Source organism: Gordionus sp. m RMFG-2023, chromosome 1 (genome assembly GCF_954871325.1).
Source record: "Gordionus sp. m RMFG-2023 chromosome 1, tfGorSpeb1-WG-v2, whole genome shotgun sequence".
Lineage (NCBI taxonomy): Eukaryota > Metazoa > Nematomorpha > Gordioida > Chordodea > Parachordodidae > Gordionus > Gordionus sp. m RMFG-2023.
In genome coordinates this window covers 27,111,741-27,132,554 of record NC_088775.1, presented here as the reverse complement: position 1 = coordinate 27,132,554, position 20,814 = coordinate 27,111,741, and the positions used below count along the sequence as shown (strand labels likewise).

Below are 20,814 nucleotides of genomic sequence, written 5' to 3'. Positions count from 1 at the left end.
TACTTTTTAAAATAAAAATTATTGTAAAAATTTGAAAAAATATTCACTTAAACTATTTTTTTTCTTAATACATAAATGAGGTATTTGTTTTATAAAAACTTCATATTTAATAATTATACCACTTAATAGTTTTTGTTTTTATTATATCACCAAATAAAACACATGCAACCCTGTATAATAAACATTTTGTTGGTATAAAGTGTATCGCTATATTATATTAAATTGTTATAATGTTCACAATTCTGATAAAAGCTTTAAAAAAAATATATTAAAAAATCTAGACTAAATTTAAATCACGATCTTCCCCATTTCCAATAATTCATTCGTTCTCTGGCCCGGCCCGAACGGGCATGGGGTCGGGCTTGAGTCTAATTCTATTTAAAAGAGTGGGTTCGGGCCGGGCCAGGCCTAATATTTTCAAAAAAAAAATCGGGCGGGTCTGTATCAATTTTATATTGAATTTTTTATGTAAAATAAAAATATTTGATTTTATATATTGAAATGAGTAATTATAAAAATGACTTTGTATATTTAAATAATTCGGGCCGGGTCGGCATAACTTTTTCAAAAACATTTCGGGTTCGGGCCGAGCCGGTAAAACTTTTTAAAAAAAATTTCAGGCCGGGCCGGGCTTGAAAAATTAGGTCCGATGCAGATCACTATCAAGTATATTATATTTCGTATAATGACTCAAGTTGGAAATCTAAAGTTAAAAATAAAAAAATGTTTTATAAATAATAACTAATTTAAAATCTTCGTCCTTTAGTATACTCAAGTTCATAGAACTATTCGTGTCGACGCCTCAAGTTCATAAACTATTCGTCTTCTAGTCGATGACTCAAGTTCATAGAACTTATCGTCCTCTAGTCGACGCCTCAAGTTCATAAAACTATTCGTCCTCTAGTCGATGACTCAAGTTTATAGAACTTATCGTCCTCTAGTCGATGACTCAAGTTCATAAAACTATTCGTCCTCTAGTCGATGACTCAAGTTCATAGAACTTATCGTCCTCTAGTCGATGACTCAAGTTCATAGAACTTATCGTCCTCTACTCGATGACTCAAGTTCATAGAACTTATCGTCCTCTAGTCGATGACTCAAATTCATAGAACTGTTCGTCCTCTAGCGACTCAAGTTTATAGAACTATTCGTCCTCTGGTTGGCTTATTTTTATTTTACATTTTTTATATAAATGCTTTTTTCTTTAAAAGTTTATATAATATTTATTATTTTAGAAAATATTTACCTTCTATTATATATATCAGAGACCTGCAGGCCCAGGGCCGGGCCGTATTTTAAAATTTTTAAATATACCCGGGCCGGGCCTAAAAAATTTTTTTTTAAACATATCCGGGCCGGGCCTAAAAAATTTTTTTTTAATATACGCGGGCCGGGCCTAAGATTGTTAAACCCGGGCCGGGCCTTAATATTTTTTATAAAAATTTTTACATTATGAGTTAATGGTTATAAGATTATATTATATTATAGTTATGATTAATATAATATTGGGTGATGGTTAACACTACCTAACACCCACAGATCGATCTAATTATTAATTTCCTGCAAATTTATTCTAAGTTTAATATATTTTTTTATAATTCATATCTAAATTTTTACAACATATTTTACCAAAACAATCAAATAAAGGAATATCTTAAATAAGCCCCAATATTCAAGTATTATTAATATATTTTTTTATAATTCATATCTAAATTTTTAGAATATATTTTACCAAAACAATCAAATAAAGGAATATCACTTCTTAAAGTTTATAATACCTTTCAAAGCGAAAAAGGAGAATAAAATTGATTTTACTTAATATAAAGCATTTTTTAATTGAAAAATTTGTTTTACACAAGTATCATTTTATTTCTCTTTTTCTCTGTCCCAAATTCAAGCAATTACGTATGTAGTCAGGGACAGATCGCAAAATGACGGAAAACTATATAAAAGATTATATTAAATTACAAGAGGCTCAGAAAGTAAATGAAATACCATCGACCAGTCAAATTACGACTGTTGTTAAACAAACTGAATCGTTTTATGACAAATGGGGCGATGGTAATTCTGGTAATATGTCAATACCCGATGATGAATATTATAATTACATAAATAATAGATAAAACATTTAAGGTGGATAATTTGTTAGAGTGGTGGGCGGCTCATCAAAGCGAATTTCCAATTTTAGCAAAATTGGCAATTCCTGCTTTAAGTGCAAGCTGTGAGCGGAATTTTTACACTACTGGGAGAATTCTTGAAGAAAGAAGAAGTAATCTTCAACCTGAAAAGGTAGATATGCTTCTCTTTCTTCATGATAATTTGTGATTTTTAATATCTTGAGTATAGGGTTTCGTCAATCATGCTAGTTTTTTTACTTTGCAAACTGTCAAATATTTATTGCATTTATTATATTTACCTTGAGTCATGAAAGTTTTTAATCCAACATTTTTCATTATTTTTTTTTACAATATTATATAATACAATTATCTTCTTTTATGGTAAAATACCTCATAGGTGAATTTTTGTATATACCAGGTCGAATATAATTTTAAAAAATTCCCTTAAATTTTTAAATCCGGGCCGGGCCGTGCAAATGGTACCTCTGCAGGTCTCTGATATATATATATTAATTACTGTTTATAATGACATATTATATTCATATTCTATGATTGAAAAGGGGGGATGTTAATTAATAAGTGATTGTTATGGAAACTTTAAAATTTTAAAGTTACATTTACAATATCTTGGTTGAAATTTTAAATTTAAACATACAACCAAATATATAATAAAAAATAATTAAATAAAATAGATATTAAATAATTTTCTTTTATTACAATCTTAAAATAAATGTAAAAAATTGTTGGAATAAGTTTAAAAAAATTGAAGATTCATTAAACTATATTCTCACATTATTAATTTTATTTTAAATTTTATTTTATTAATATAATATTCCTAAAAAATTTTATGAATAATCCCATCTTTTCCAATCATCTAAATGAATAAATTACTAATATTTTATGCCTGCAAAGTTGAATTTTTTTGCCCAAACTCACCTATATTCGGGTGGCACATTTTTGTAGACCAGGTCAGTCCCAGTTCAAGGCGCCAATTTGAAAAAAGTGGTTTATTTTCAAACTTAAAATATTTATTTTATTCCATATTTTAAACTGATCATATATTTAACAAATTTATATTACATAATAAATGCTAGCTTCAGTGACGTAGCCAAGATCTATCCATGGGGGTGGGGGGTTAAATTTTTTATAGAGGAGGGGCTTCACCCCAACCCTGATTTTTAAAATTTGCCAATGTTTTATATTTTATTAGTGTCTAACCACTATAGCAGCCAGCATAAATAAAAAAATATAAATAACAGATTTGACTAAATTTAAAATTAAAGGCATTATTCTGAAAATTTTATCAATGTTTAGTTAATTGTAAACTAATTCAATCCATTTGGTGAGAAAGAAAAAAAATTCCCCCCCCCCCCCAAACTTCCCATTATTTATTATCACACAATATATCTTATATGTTTAAAATAATTATTTTAATTAAATTTTTATGTGTATGGTGTTTAAAAAAATATAATTTAACAATTATAATTAATACATACAAATGATTATATTATCAAACTATAAATAACTCTTATTGCAAATGTAATATTTTTATTAAAAATTGTATATAATATATAAATATTTTTTTTTCCGGTCATGGGTTACTTTATTTGAGTATTTACTGATATGATATGTTGTCAAAATGTAGTAGTAAATAATTGATTTTTTAAAAAGGTAAAATAAATAAAGGTGAAAAATGTAGGAATAGAATTTACGAGAAAGAATGGGGGATAAAAAAAGGAAGCTTGGAAAATGGGAGGTTATTCAATGGAAGAGATGAAGCTTAGATAGTTAGAGCGAATGATGACGGTAGCAAGTCTTTGGCGTAAGAAGAGGGATTCCTTAGGCTGATCGGGTTTTTCTCGGATCCTTTTGCCTAATTCTTTGAAAAAATGTTGGGCTTTGCTACTGAAGGTGGTGAGAATGGAGCAGGCGATGGCTATGAATAAGAAAGAAGGGTCTAAGGAACTGTATTTTATGGTTTTCCGGGATTCTGTGAGGGCGAGGGCATCGACGTTATGGTTAGATGGTGCATTTGGGTCAATGCAGGCGAAGTCCCAAACCAGGAGCTGGCCCCTTGACCAGGGGATCAAGGATTCCATCAGGACGTTTTCCATCGTTTTTAAAAATTCCGGTTGGTTCTAGTCTAGATGGAATGCCTCCTGATTTCAGGGCGCGTAAAATGTTCACCGACAATAGAGGCAATGTCTACCCTTGCTGTCGACACTGGTTTCGCAATGTTTGCATTGATACGGAAGAACAATTTCGCAATTGAGCCGTAATCCAATAGCAAATCTTAGCTCGTCAGCGGAGAGCAACAAATCGAGGTTGTTGGAGGGTATGGTTTCCAGAAACTCGTAACAAGGTCCTTGGTTTAATTGGTGAAAAACTGTGAGATCGTCGTCGTGAAGGCTCGATTTTAGGTAAGCTACGGAGCCTTCGTTGAGTGGAATATCCCAGTCTCTCTGTGCACATGAGGAAGGTCGTGGATGGGCTTCAGCTAATAAGGGGTCAGGGAAGTTAGAAAGCTGGCTAATGTGTGAGTCAGATGAAAGACGAGAGGCGATGAAACCACTGATGGAAAGAGTTAGAGGTGAGCGTAAGCCGATACCCCGAGCTTACATGGAAGTGATGCTTGTAACCATTAATTATGGTTAAAGCGGAGATTAATCTCTTCGGCGAGAGATTTGACGGAGATTTCAAAAGATTTTAATGAGTCTGGGAATTTGAAAATTGAGGTGGATCGAAGGGCATAGAGAATTTTAGGAATGTAAAAAAAGTTTTTGAGGTGAAAAAAAGCTTGATAAGAGGGAGAAACTTAGAGATGTTTTTGAAATGAAGTAAGCTGGATGATGCGTTAGTGAAGAATTGATGGATTCCAGGCCACCGACTGGAGAGCCGAGATGACTGAGGGATGAGAGTTCGGTTGTATGGAAGTTGTTGTTGAATGGGATGGAGCAATGAAATGGGCAGATCTCAGTTTTTTGTTTGTTGAGTGAGAGACCGATAGCATGGGAATGTATTTTGATGATGGTGAGTGCCTTAGCAACCTCTTTAGGGGGACCGCAGAATATTCCGTCATCAATGTACAAAGTATGCAGTGGGAGATTGCAGTTGGAAGAAATGTTTTTGACCATTTCATTGATTCCAATGCAGAAAAGTATCGATCCCAAAGGATCGCCTTGTTGGATCCCTTCAGATGATGAAAGTAAATAGTTGTTGAATTGGAGATGAGATGGCTTGGAATAGCAGGAATGGAAGAATTGAGAAAAGGTGGGGAATGAGTGGTACATTTGCAGGAGAAAGTGAGAGCGGCGAATGGAGTTGAAGGCGTTAGAGTAATTAATTTTAACGAGGATTTCGTTACTTAGGTTGGTTTGGAGATGGATACGAGTAGCGTGTGTTATTTCGCAGCCACCTTGGATGCCGATTCCTAGTTGGTGAAGGCTAAAATTAATGCCGCGTTGTCCTTAATTTTGGAAGATATTAGTTTAGCGACAAGACGGCGAAATACGGTTCCGATTGCGATTGGGCGGATATCCTTATTGGGTTTTTCGAGTGCGATTAGTTTAGCACCGAAAAAGAGTGGTCTGATGGGCTCGGGAACGAGATCGTGTGCTATTTTGTTACAAAGTTACAAAATGTTGTTATATTTTGTAAAATTGGGACCTGGCTGACTATGAGGGGGGATGTGAGATCCTGGAGGAAGATGGGACGAAGCCCATCGTAACCGGGAGAAGAGTCGTGGTGGAAGGATAGAAAAGATTTACGCACTTCGACGGGGGTGAAATCAGAAGGAAAATAATTGGGAGGTGGAGGTATGAAATCAACTCCGGAGGGGTGCTTAAGTTTGACTTTGTTGAAACTTTCTTCATTCGTTGCTAGTGGCAAATGAATCATCAGATGCTACTAAGCGAAGAGCGGATTTGATGTTTAAGTTGCTAATTTTGTTGGAAATTAACTTTGCCTTTAATTGTAGTCTGGAGAGTTTTTTGGGTTCATGAGAAGATGTTGTGGTTGTGAGGGTAAGGGGATGTAAGGTTGCGTCTTTGATTTGTTGGGTTAAAGATTTCTGAATCTCTGGATTGGGAGGTTAAAGATTCGTGAATAAAAATGCGAAGAGTTTGAACCAATGATCGAGAGAGGAGAAGTTATTTAATAATTATTGAAAACATGTAGAGAGGGCTTTAATACTTGTACTCTGGAGCCTTTAAGAATTCTAGAGATAATGGGAGGTTTGTCGGATTTTAGGAAGTTGATGATGTCGCCATGGGTGGTAGGTTGGAGGGGAATAAATGTGTCTGATGTGGTTGGTGTGTGGGCGTTGTTGGATGAGGTGGAAGAATGGCTGTGAGTAGAAAAAATGGAAAGGAGATTTAGGAAGGGAGGAGAAGGACGCTTCCCGGACTCAGGACAAACGATGCCATTGGTTTTATGTTTGGCGAAGAGGCCGGGTTTGGTGATTTTTATGTTTTTAGATTATGCAGGACAGTGTACCATGATGTGGATAAGGAGAGGATGTGAATAATTGTGTAATGAATGGGCATGTGACAGAGAGTAAGAAGAAATAATCTGCAGAGAATAATGATGTAAAGATATTGTTTTTAAATATAAAAGGAAAGAATGGCCATAAAGGTTTTTAGAGTTGGTTGGTGTTTGATAGAGGTTGGTTATTTGTTTTAATAAATGTAATGGTTAAAGTAAATAAAAAATTGAAAGACTGGGGAATATATATAAAGGGGGGGGGAAATAATTATTTTTGGGTATGTTTATGAAAGGGAGAAGAAAAATTATTTTGTATTAATGGGGATATTAAGAGGAATGTAAGAGAATTTGAGTCTTGAAGAATATATATATATAAAAAAGAAAAAAAAATTAATTTTGGTTCAATTGTGAGAAATAAATGTGTATAAGGATATAACTAAGAATTCATTACGTTTTGAATATAAAAATTTTAAAACTAAAAACATATAATCATATTGCAATTTTATGATTTGAATTTATAAAGAGAGATCTACTTTTCTCTGAGATTTGGCTAATTATCTAGAATCAAATTTTTATCTGGAATAATCTCCTTATAAATATTTAATAGGGCTAATCTATTTAAACGGTTTTCACCCGTGCTATTTCTTTAATAAACCTTTTCAAAGTTGAAAAAGATCTTTCATTAGTGCAGGTACTAATCGTAAGGTAGCTAAAATAAAAAGCAATGTTTTGATATTAGGCAGGGAATCTAAGTGCAATTACACATGGGAAAAGCCTGCAAAGCAATTCTTGTTCTCAAAGAGTGCTCTATTCTGTCAAGATTTTTATACCAAAATTTGACATCACAAAGTAACTTTTCATACGATCCTAATAAATTAACAGAATAAAACTATGAGATTTTCTTAATATTCTCTCGCGTTTCAAGTGTAATCAACAATTTAGACTCACCGTCAAAATAAAATAAAAGCTTGCTTTATCTTTACCAAATTAAACGATTTTCTTTTAAATTATAAAAAATAAATTAAATTTGTTTATTAATATAAATTATATTATTAAATTTATATGTTTTTCAAAAAAAAATATCTTTCGAGATATGTAGATCATATTTTTTCTCCATCCCGGCTCTACTATGCTAGGAAATATTTACAATATCTATATAGCCCTTCCCCCACCTGTCATTTAAAAAAAACAAATTTAAATTAAAAATTTTTTTTAAGAGGTTATGCCACCCCCCCTTGTCTACGCCACTGGTTACCTCATTAGCAATTATATAAATAGGAATTAAGGGTACAAAAGTCGACTTCTTTAACCTTTTATTGATGTTTAGTTTTAAATTGAAAACTAAATTAGTTAGAATATAAAATTTATTGATAATTAGGAATTCATAATTAAGGAGGGAACATAAAAATAAAATTAAATTTTTTTAAAAAATATTGATCATCTTATGTCCAGTAGAAAATTTAAAATTTATATATGGGCTTAAATTAAAAAAAAAATTTTTCTATTATTCATTTACTTTTTCTTATAATTTTCTCAATAATTAGCGCGGCTTGATAGTTATTTAAAAAAATTAGGCAAATATATAAAATACGAAAAGACTGCGCTGTATATGAACATTACAATGCAATAAAAGGCTTTTTTTTTATCGTTTAAAATCTTTAAGGCATTAAAATTAATCTAGGAATAATATCATGTTTATTGAAAAAAAGTTATAATTTTTTTTATTGCATTGAAATGTTCATATATAGCGCTATCTAGTGTTGTTAAAAGGCACTATTTTAAAAAACAGCTAAACCAATATTTTAGCCAAAAAATATTATGCAAGCCTGGATATTTGCTAATAGGTGGCAGAAAGGTTTGGACATTATTAACGAACTCTTGCTTAATATTTATAGGCTAATATATTGGGTTAGCAGCCGTTTAGAAAAATCAAGTCATTTAACAACACTAGCGCTATCTATACGTTTATTATACATTATTCCCGATATTTTTTAAAAAATTACCATGCCTCGCTAATTAAAAATTATTAGAAAATTAGTAAATTAATAAATAACCTGAAAAATTGAAGCTCATAATCATTTCAAATATTAATTTTTAATTTTCTAATGGGCATAAGATGGCCAATATTTGAAAAAATTTAATTTTGATGTTTCCTCCTTAATTTGAATTATTGACTTAGTTATCAATATTAGATTCAATTCGAACTAATTTAGTTTTTAAAACTAATAAAAGTAAAAGGTTAAAGAAGCTGATTCTTCTGACCTTTAATTCCCATTATCTCAGGTATTGCAAATCCCTATTATAAAAACTATTTATATTTAAGGCGAATTATAATAGATATAAGGATAAATTAGAGGATTAAATAAGATTTAAATTTTGAGTTTTATTTTCCTAATTCCATAAAATTTATAATTTCGCCAAGCATATGCCCTAGGGCCCCGGGTCGCGTAATCACAAAATTAGGGCTTGCTGGCATTTTTCCTTAAAAATTTTTTGCACAATTATACAAAGACTCGACCCTGCATTCACACTTCTTAATGCATTTTTGTATTCTTTGCCGCGAATTCACGTTAACTTTGAATTCAGTGTAATCTACTTTTAAATTTAAGAGAAGCCTATTTTGGTAGGAGTAATTTGTTAAAAAATGACTGAAAGTGGTTACTGCGCAATGCTTGATTTTTTTTTCGAGCAAAAATTGTGATTTGGCGAAATTGATTGCGTATTTGTTTTGCTTTGCCACTCTCCCGGACAGGTCCATTCCGATTCGACCAAACTCGGGTGGGGTAGATTGATAAAAATTTTCTCGGATTTGGTTATATTCTGTACCTTGATTTTAAAATTTATTTTAACAAATATTTAACGTTTCCATAATGTTTTTCATGAATATTATTTCCAAGGATAACGCCAAAATTAAACATCCTTCTTCAGCGGTTGAAATTTTTTCCGATTTCATTAATACGCACTTTTTAAATAGTTAAATAGCTTACTCTTAGCTTAATTTTATTTCTTATTTTGGTTTTTAGAATATAAGTTTAAAACAATTTATTTTAATATGTATGTTTATGATTAATATGGGGATGAAAAAAAAAATAGGAGGCACTAACTTCGCCCACCAAATCCGAAAATATCGACGCCCCCAATACCTTCGATAAAATACCTATCGCTTTGATCGCATTCCAGATTCTAGAGAATATTTCTAAAAATCCGGGCCAAGGTGTGTACGATCCAAATTTCGGTAGGCGTTCTGTTGAAGATTTCGAGAAATTTTTCTTTGGTCGCGATGTCGTGAATGAATGCAATCGTGCCACCAATAAGCATGAGCCAACGGAATTCCTCGAAACCGAGGAAATTTTGCTGAATTTTAAGGAGCTTTACGAGTTTATTTCATTTTGCAAATTCGCCACCGGCTACCTAGGGAACGAGGACGAAGACATTATCAAAGTATTGCTAGAGCTTTTAGATACCCTGCCGCCCATGGAATTGCCGCAATTCTTTTTAATCGATACAAACGTTACATCGAATAAAGGTATTTAATTAATAATAAAAATTTAGTGGAGGCCGAACCTATCAGATTTTACCGATACTAAACTGATATCGGCCTATCCAATATCATATCTGATTTTGTATTCTGTAAACATACTAATCTTTTAAATTTTTAGTGCATACATCTAGAGTTGCAAAATGGTTCCGCCGTTTTTAATAATCGGCTCAAATCGAGCGATTCTGCATCACTACATACATCTACTCATCTTATATACTTTTTAATAGTATAACATCTATAATTTAACTATACCATAACATAAGTCATTTAAATATATTACAATGATCAGTTATACTATATTCATGATTCTAAAAAGTATATAATATAAAATATTTTTATTGATAAATCACTTATTTATATAACATTAATCTATTTATATAATAAGTAACACAATGAAATTTGAAATAATTATTTTTAAACACGCATTTGCATTCTAAAAATTTTATAATATAATATTGCCCGATAACCGATATAAGATGAAATATCGGCCCGATCTGATAAATATCGGTACATCCCTAATAAGTAATAATTATAAATACATTTATGAAATTTGTTAAAGTCATTTTAGTGAATAAACTCTATATAGATATTTTTATTACTCTTTGAGCTCAAATAACACCATGCTTCCAGCCATACATTTGCGGCCCTGTCAAACTTTTTCACATAAATTCTTTTGGCCATTTATTTAGATTTCATAAGGATTTTAATATACTATTTAGATACCAGATCTAGATGCATTTTTAGAGGTATTTTGTGTGAAAATTCGAGCAAATGTTACAATTACTATTAATCTCGTTTCTAAGATGTGAGACTGGAATAAATATTATTTGCTTAATTTTTTTATACTAGTTTTGCCCTAGCGTGGCCCTCAAAGCGATATGAGTTTTCGAATAACGGCCATTCAACATTTATTTAGATTTATTCACTTTATCCAAAAAGGAAAAGGCATAAATATTTTTCAATGCATGCATGCCAAAGAATATATCGATAATGCAACAAACAAATCAGAAGTTATTCTCCTATAATTTAAGAAAAACTGATTTAATATGATGGACTAGGCTTAGTATTAAGAAAATGATCAGAACATGTCCACTTGCTGTATTTTATAATATATGATGGCTACAATTGCATTGAATTGTTATGTAATTATGAATGTCCCTATTCTCAGATCAAATCATTATAAACCCACGCTATATAATTTAAACTATCCTCAAGCCTCCCACATCAGACCTTAGCCAAAATGTGAAATTCCTTTATTGTAATCAAGGGGGTGGCTTAGACAAAGGGGGCTTGGGGTTAATACTTACCTCCGCAGGGGAAAAAATATGATTATGTAAAATTTTGTTTTTCATAATATTTTATATTGTTATCTAGATTGCATTCATATCTTAAATTGTAAAATCACTTCTTAATTTTATAATTCTAAAAAATCTTCATAAAGTGCCAGAAAAAATCTTTTAAAATCTACGAATAAAACAACACTACTATAGATACATTTAATTTTTTAATAAAATTTTTACTAAAGGAATTATTATATTGTATATAAAAATGTTTCAAAAATGGGACGCTTCCTCAAAACGATATAATTTATATGTGAATGACGTTAGACCTGTTCTATTTCCAAGTGTAAAAGTGCACATAGTATTACACTACTAAATAATTGCTCAATCTTGTCGCTTGAGGGTATGGCTGGAACCAATAGTAAAAACCCAATATTAACAAAATATTGTATTGGTATTGGGTCTAAAATATTGGTATTGGTTTAAACACTATTTCTTTTATTGGTATTGGTTTATATTGGTATCTATTGGTTTATATTGGTATTGGTTTAAATTCAAATTACTAATTACTAATTAAAAGAATAGAAATAGTGATTATAAAACCCTTAATTTCTAATTTTAAATAAACATGGGAAAAAAAATCATGATTCCATAAAATCAGGGCTAAGAACCAACTCTCAAAATTTTACTGAATTCAAATTCTTTTTTTAAACTAGGAATTTATTAGGTGATGTGAATATAAAATTTTTTGATTTAATCATGTATTTTTTGTATCAACAATAATAAACGTATTGAATTTGAACCATATTTATCACAAAGAACATAGCAAAATAAGTAAACTAAAAATGTAACATAACTGTCTATTTATACAAAATATAATGCAAAAGAATGATATAATTTTAATATAAGAAGAGGAAATAATTTTATGTATTTAAGAAGAATCTTGCATGCGCATCCAACTTTTTAGGCACAGGCAAGCTTGTATAGTATGCTCATCTAGTGAACAACGTTGGTCTGTTATAACATACCGTCCTTCTGAAAAAGCCCTTTCAGAGCTAGATGAGGTGGCCGGAATTGCTAGATAATCTCTGGCAATTTTTGATAATACTGGATATCTATTTTTATTTAATTTCCACCAATCTAATGGATTTGTATCATTGGAAATTGTGGCTTCATCCACTTATTTACTTATTTCTAAGTTGTTATTATTATGAGGTTTCACCCGATAAATTTTGTCATAAAAGGACAATTTTTTGTTATTTTGTGCTTCATTTGTAAGTTCCGCTGAATTGTTATTATTTATTTTATAAATATTGTATTCATTAGTAAGATATCCAATAAGAGTTTCCATATTATTATGCTATAATAAATGACTTGATAGTTTAAATCTTGGGTCAATCATTGTTGAAATAATAAAGAGGTGTTTATTAAAATTATAGTATTTATTAAGTTTTGTTAAGGCAACTAAAGAAGCTGTCTTTAAAATAGCATTACAATTATTATTATAACTCCACATGCTCAAAAATACTGGAATATAAAGGAATAATTGTTGAAATTGATGGAGTATTGGCACATGAGGCCATCTCTATAGCAAAATTAAATGGTTCCAGAAATTCTCGGTATATTTCTATATAATTCCAGGCTAAGGCACTAATATAATTTTCTTGATTGGTATTTTGTAAATGATTGGTATATGTTGTCAAATAGGGTTTGAGCAATATTGCTCTTTCAAGCATTTGGCATGTTAAATTCCAACGTGTTATATCCAAAATTGGGTGAGGAAATTTTAAGTGTAGATTTTTTTCAAGATTAAAAATTTTTAAAAAATTTGTTGACAACATTTTTATTTATACTGTTTATCGAATACTAGTAAAATTTACATGTTGGCTTCGCTTTAGAATTCGTGCTTTTAAAAGTTTGTCAAACTTCATGCTCAGGACTGCGTCTTGTTATAAAATTCAGATTCATAAAAATTCTTTTAAAATATTAAATAAACGGAAAAGAACAAATGATATATAAAGATCGTAGAATCATAAAATTCAATAATATTCTGAATCAGAGGAAAAATAAACCTTAATTTATTTAGACATAGTCTGAAAAATAACCACGGGAAAATATGAAAATACATAATAGAGGTATGCAATAGGCTGGTTTTTACCCCAGAAGCCCTCCCGTTCAATATTCTTAAAAAATTTAACCTGCTCGACAACCCACCTATAGTTTTTAAAAAATATACCCGCTTGCCCGTCTAAAATTCTTTACCCGCCCGCCCATTATTTATAAAAAAATTTATCCCACGCCTGGCATATTTTAAATAAGCTCATTTTTTGCATCTAATTTAAAAAAATGATTTAGTTTCAGCGCTACATTCCTACAAGAAAGTTTTTTAATTCAGGAAATTGCTATATTAAGCCTAAATATTCAATAAATTACGGATAAGGAATTTATTTGATCTAATAAAATCTTTATATAATAATATATAATTAATATTTATTGATACTAAAAACCTTCCAGTAACTAATTTTTCAGAAGAAGCACTGTTTGTTAGAATTGCCAATATTTTTCTAGCTGATCTTGATAGCTTAATCTTTTTCTTATCGTTTCCAGAGTTGTTAAACGCTACTTTTAAAAGTAGCGCGCTATCGCTATTTCTCAAAAAAAGTAGCGCGCTATTATCTACTATTTTTTAAAAGTAGATTTAGCTATTTTTAAGCTACTTTTTATATAAAAAAATTAAAACAAATTTTTTTATTTTTTACTTATAATGATATTGTATAGTAAATATATAAATATCAGCATTTATAAATATTAAAATATAGTTAGTTTTGATTATAAAATAATTTATGTAATAAAAATAAATATTTATGAATTTGTTGCATTTTAATAATAAAATCATTTCAATATAATCATCCCCAAGTCTAGAGCGACGATCAGAAAGTATAAGTTTTGCCTTACTAAATAATCTCTCGACACTAGCACTTGAGGGCAAGGGAGTATTTAATCTCATATACATATTTTTAAAATGAGATAGATTATATCAAAAATACTCATTTGAGTATTTTTTTGATTTAAAGAAGGCGTCTTAGTGGATTTTCTATTATATTATCTTTTATTTCAAAAAAATTATTAGTGAAAGTCTTCATGGTTGTAATTGAGCCATCTTTGTTTGGGGTGAGACTATTTCATTGGCATCATCACTTATTTCCCCCTCTTCCAATATATGTTAAATATCATTCTGATCTCATCTTCAGCAGTATCCTCAACAAATATTCTATATTTATATTAAATAGGACAAATTATTCATCCAGTTTTTAATAGAAATATGTAGTAATATCGAAAATGGAGTGGAAAAATCATTTGGTAGGTATTCTAAATTTTGAACCTCAGGAATTATGATGTAACTAAGCAAAAATATTTTACCAAATGAATACATTGAATTAGCAATTAATCAATAAGAAATAAATATTGTAAAAATTTACTATTAGAATGTAAAAATTACAATTTACCTTTAGGTGTTTCATGAGGTTATAGCTACTGGATTGATTTGAGGAGATGAAATATTTTTTTACATTTTAAACAAATAAATTTGAAGCCAGTTTTGGTTTTTATGGGCCGGGCCGTATTTTAAATTTTTTAAATATACCCGGGCGGGCCGGGCCTAAAAATTTTTTTTAAAATATATCCGGGCCGGGCCGGGCTTAAAATTGTTAAACCCGGGCCGGGCCTTAATATTTTTTATAAAAATTTTTACATTATGAGTTAATGGTTATAAGATTATATTATATTATAGTTATGATTAATATAATATTGGGTGATGGTTAACACTACCTAACAACCCACAGATCGATCTAATTATTAATTTCCTGCAAATTTATTCAAAGTATTAATATATTTTTTTATAATTCATATCTAAATTTTTACAACATATTTTACCAAAACAATCAAATAAAGGAATATCTTAAATAAGCCCCAATATTCAAGTATTATTAATATATTTTTTTATAATTCATATCTAATTTTTAGAATATATTTTACCAAAACAATCAAATAAAGGGTTATCACTTCTTAAAGTTTGTAATTGATTTTACTTAATATAAAGCATTTTTTAATTGAAAAATTTGTTTTACACAAGTATCATTTTATTTCTCTTTTTCTCTGTCCCAAATTCAAGCAATTACGTATGTAGTCAGGGACAGATCGCAAAATGACGGAAAACTATATAAAAGATTATATTAAATTACAAGAGGCTCAGGAAGTAAATGAAATACCATCGACCAGTCAAATTACGACTGTTAATCAAACTGAATCGTTTTATGACAAATGGGGCGATGGTAATTCTGGTAATATGTCAATACCCGATGATGAATATTATAATTACATAAATAATAGAAAAAACATTTAAGGTGGATAATTTGTTAGAGTGGTGGGCGGCTCATCAAAGCGAATTTCCAATTTTAGCAAAATTGGTGCAAGCTGTGAGCGGAATTTTTCCACTACTGGGAGAATTCTTGAAGAAAGAAGAAGTAATCTTCAACCTGAAAAGGTAGATATGCTTCTCTTTCTTCATGATAATTTGTGAATTTTTAATATCTTTCTTGAGTTTTCGTCAATCATGCTGGTTTTTTACTTTGCAAACTGTCAAATATTTATTGCATTTATTATATTTACCTTGAGTCATGAAAGTTTTTAATCCAACATTTTTCTTTATTTTTTTTTACAATATTATATAATACAATTATCTTCTTTTGTTAAAAATTTATATTATAAAATAAATTATATTAATATTGTGCAATTAGATTATATTTTCAAAATACTATTTATTATACATGCATTTTTTTAAATAGCGATTTATTTTTATTTTATAAATTAAATACAATATATTATATTCTCAAAATATTTTCCATTTTTATAAAATAAATTCTTCTTCTTCTTCTCCGTTTTATGGCGATTTCCAGGTTTACCCGGGTAGGCCAGTTTTCCCTCTGATTTTTCTTTTCCATTTTTGACGGTCCTGAGCATCAATACTTGTAAGATTCAAGCTTCTCATATCCGCCGCTATCACATTTGTCCACGTCATCTTGGGTCTTCCTCTAGGTCTTGATCCTCCTACTTCCATTATTGTGCATCTCTTTACCCAGTCATCACTTGTCATACGTTCCACATGCCCAAACCATCTTAGTCTATTTCGTCGCATTACCATACCAATCATTTCTATACCTAATCTTGCTCGCAATTCCTTGCTAGTTTTTCTCTCTCTCAGAGATACCCCACACATCCATCTAACCATCCTCATCTCTGTTCTTTCTAATTTGGCTTCGTGAATTGCTTTCATTGCCCATGTTTCACCGCCATAAACTAAACAACTCCTCACACAGCTTACGTAAACTTTCCCCTTTAACTTCAGAGAAACTTTTTTATTTGTAAGAATAGACAACATCTCTCTGAACTTCTTCCAATCTTGTCTGATCCTTGCAACAACAGCAGAATCTACACCACCATCTGCGTTTAGCATATCACCTAAATAACAAAACCTATCCACTTTTTCTAGGGTTAACCCATTGCCAATAACCAGACCACCATTTTTTAGGTTATCATTATTATGTATCCCTTTCATGCATGTTTTACAAATAAAGGTCATTCTTTCTAACATCAAACTGCCTTTTTTCCCACTACATCTTTTATGTACCCATTTCTGGCATCTGGTGCATTGGATAGAATTTCTAGCAACTCCTTTCCCACATACACCACAAGGCCACTTACCTGATTCTTCTATCTTTAGATTTTCCCCACCAATCATCACCTTTGTTTTTGATGCATTCATTTTCAGGCCCTTTGCTTCCATAGTCATCTTCCATTTACTAACTTTATCCCTCAATTCTCCCTCACTGTTTGCCATTAATACAAGGTCATCTGCATATAATATCTCCCAGGGAAGTCCTTCACGCATTTCTCTAGCCACCACATCCATTACTAAGATAAATAATAATGGACTCAGCACGGATCCTTGATGAAGTCATACCTTCACCTCAAAGCTGTCACTATCACCATAATCCGTCCGTACTGCTGTTTGTGCTCCAACATACATTGCCATCACTGCGGTAACTAACCATTCCTCCACACCGGATTTTCTTCAGGCCCATCTTGTAATCTCACGCGGCACCCTATCAAATGCTTTCTCCAAATCAACAAACGCATAATTGAGTTTCTTTTCCTTCGCAAGATACTTCTCCTGAATTTGTCTCACCACAAAAATTGCATCTGTCGTGCCTTTTCCCGATGTAAAACCAAACTGCATTTCATCAATTTTGATTTGTTCCCTTATCCGCTTTTCTAACACTCTCTCAAATACATTCATTGCATGTTCCAAGAGTTTAATAGCTCTGTAAGACCCACAACCTAAAGGATCACCTTTCCCCTTGTATACTGGGATAATTATACTTCTTCGCCAGTCCTCGGGAATAGTACCTTCTGTGACAATCTGATTTGCTAAATTCATTAACCATTCAATCCCTAAATCATCAGAACCTTTAAACATCTCTGATACCACCATCGTTAAACCCGATGCCTTCCCTTTCTTCATCCTTTTCACTGCTCTCCTTATCTCGTCCTTGCCAAATTTACACCCTGGACCTTCTACCTTTGCACAACTAATATTATTATTCCATTCATTTTCTTCATTCAAAAGTCCTTTCATGTAAATATTCCAGGTGTTCTTAATACCACTACTATCAATCGTCATTTTTCCTTCCATATTTTTCAAACACTTTACACCTATCACATCTTGCCTCTTTTTTGACATCTGTTTTGCCATTCTAACCATATTTTCAATTCCATCAGCGCATTCCATTTCTTTAGCAAACTCGTGTCTTTTTTCTTCTTGAGCCTTCGCTATTAATTTCTTAGCATTTCTTTTAGCCATCTTGTAAATATCATTATCACTATTTTCTTTGCTATTATACCATACTTTGAAACACCTCCGTTTCTCATCCACGGCTTTCGCTACCTCTGGACTCCACCACCAAGTCTCCTTATGTCTAGGCGGCCCTTTTGTCCATCCACATACCTCCTCAGTTGTCATTACCCAAGCTTTCTTCATGGCTTCCCACTTGTCATTCACCCCAGATGCTTGTGCCACCTCCGCCTCCCTAATCGCCAATGCCATATTGAATTGATGTCTAGCATTCTCCTCCTTCAATTTCCAAACCTTCAGCCTTGGGACAAACTTTCTTTTAGTGACCCTGGCACCTTTAAGAGTGAGATCTCCTACAACTAGTCGATGCTGATTTATACATTCCTCTCCCGGTATCACATTCACATTTTTTATTATACATCGATCACATCTCCTTAATAACAAGTAATCCACAACACTTTTGGTACTACCCGACTTATAAGTCACCAGTTTCTCTGATTCTTTCTTAAACATTGTATTACAAACAATCATATCCATAGCATCACTAAATTCTAAAATCCTCTCTCCTTCCAAATTTCTCATGCCGTAACTGAACCCTCCATGTACTCCTTCATAACCCTCACTACTCGCTCCCACATGTCCATTCAGATCGCCAGCCAGGATAATCCCCTCTTCATTTGCCAGTCTCGATGTCACCCCCAATAGACTGTCCCAAAATACATCTTTCTCTTCTTCACTTCTTCCAACCTGAGGAACATATGCCGAGATCATATTATATAGCTTTCTACCAATAATCATCTTGATAACCATTATCTGGTTGTCTAGCCTTCTCACTTCGACTACTTTGTCTACCAATTTCTCCACAACCAATACCCCAACTCCAGCCTTACCATCATTACCTCCTTACCCAAAGAATTTATACTTTTCGCTAGTCTTGCCAATCATTCTGGTCCCATTTCCTTTCCATCTAGTCTCCTGTATGCAGCACACATCTATATGTCTTCTGTGCAATACATCGACGACTTCTCCCGCTCTTCCCGTCATACTCCCAACATTCCATGTCGCGACCCTAACTCGATCACCCGTAAACTGGATTCTCTACGTCATAGGTTTCATTTTCATGAATAGTGGTTCCACCAGGTTTCCCATCCTTCTTTTTGTCGTAGGCGGATGAGGAGGCCCACGGGGTACTTTGGGCTGTACCCCGCCCATGCTTTGTTGTAACCATAGGGAAATTTTTGTAGCAAGGTTTTTACAATCGGATGCCCTTCCTGACATCAACCTCTTTAAGTGGTTTTTACACCCCGTCGAGGAGACGGTGATCCTATTCTAGACCCAGATCACAGGGAACCTTTTAGACCTCCATTTGCCGCCAAAAGACGTTCACTCCCCCGCCACGATGAGGCTGAAGGTAGGATTTTGGGAGAGTTTTATAAAATAAATATTAGTTTTATTTTTTTTAAATGTAATATTAAATATAGTATATGACAAATATTATCACCATTTTTATGAATATATTTTTATAAATGCAATATATAATATAGTATGCTCAAAATATCCATTTTTATAAATAACTGTTTTATAATTTTTTAAATTCAATATAATATTCTCAAAATATTAGCTTTTTACATGCATTTTTTAAATAATAAGCGATAATACTCGCTGAAAAATATGGTAAAATACCTCATAAATGAATTTTTGTATATACCAGGTCTTTTTAAAAATTCCGAGCCGGGCCTGAAATTTTTTTTAAAAAAAATATCCGGGCCGGGCCTTAAATTTTTAAATCCGGGCCGGGCCGTGCAAATGGTACCTCTGCAGGTAGGTCTCTTAATTTTATATTTATTTTTAAAAAAATTTTCAAATCTAGGGAATGGGAAATTTGTATTATAGCTACTAAGAACATTTTCTTCCCTGGTATCTTCCATTTCATTTATATCATTGTCTGAATCACTTTCAACGATTTGGATATCCATAATAGGCGATGACATTTTAAATTATTAACACGTGATTTAGGTTTATAATACAAATGAATATATTTCAATTTCAAAATTAAATAATAAATCATAAAAATAATAATTAATTATGATATTATATTTAAATTTTCATGTTTAACCTTCATTATATTTTTTAAAATTAGCAGCGCGCTAAAGCCAGGGATGTGAACCCTTCGACAAAAAAGAAGGGTTCGGGTACAGGAATAAAATTTGAAAGGTTCGGGTCCGGGTTCAGGGAACATAAAAATAATGGCTCAAAATAAGATTTTTTTTTTCATTCATTTATTATTATACTTCAATATATACATATTCTTAATTTAAAAATGAAATAATTTATATTTTAAATGATTTATTCTCGCACAATCATAAAATCTTCTAAAATATCATCCTTGAGATTTCCATGTAAAGTAGACAATATATATTTCAAAGATGAAAATTCACGTTCAACCCTTGCCTAAAATAGATAGTTATCTTTATAAAATTATTG

The 20,814-nt window shown here is 31.5% G+C and overlaps 1 protein-coding gene across 1 annotated transcript in view; it reads left to right on the top strand.

The window, feature by feature from the left end:
• Nucleotides 1-20,814, top strand: part of LOC135922378 (uncharacterized) — a 106,364-nt gene that overhangs the window by 20,685 nt on the left and 64,865 nt on the right. Inside the window, exon 2 of the mRNA XM_065456765.1 lies at nucleotides 9,693-10,125. Within this exon, the coding sequence (XP_065312837.1) occupies nucleotides 9,693-10,125 (433 nt within the window). The remainder of the gene's footprint in view (nucleotides 1-9,692; nucleotides 10,126-20,814) is intronic.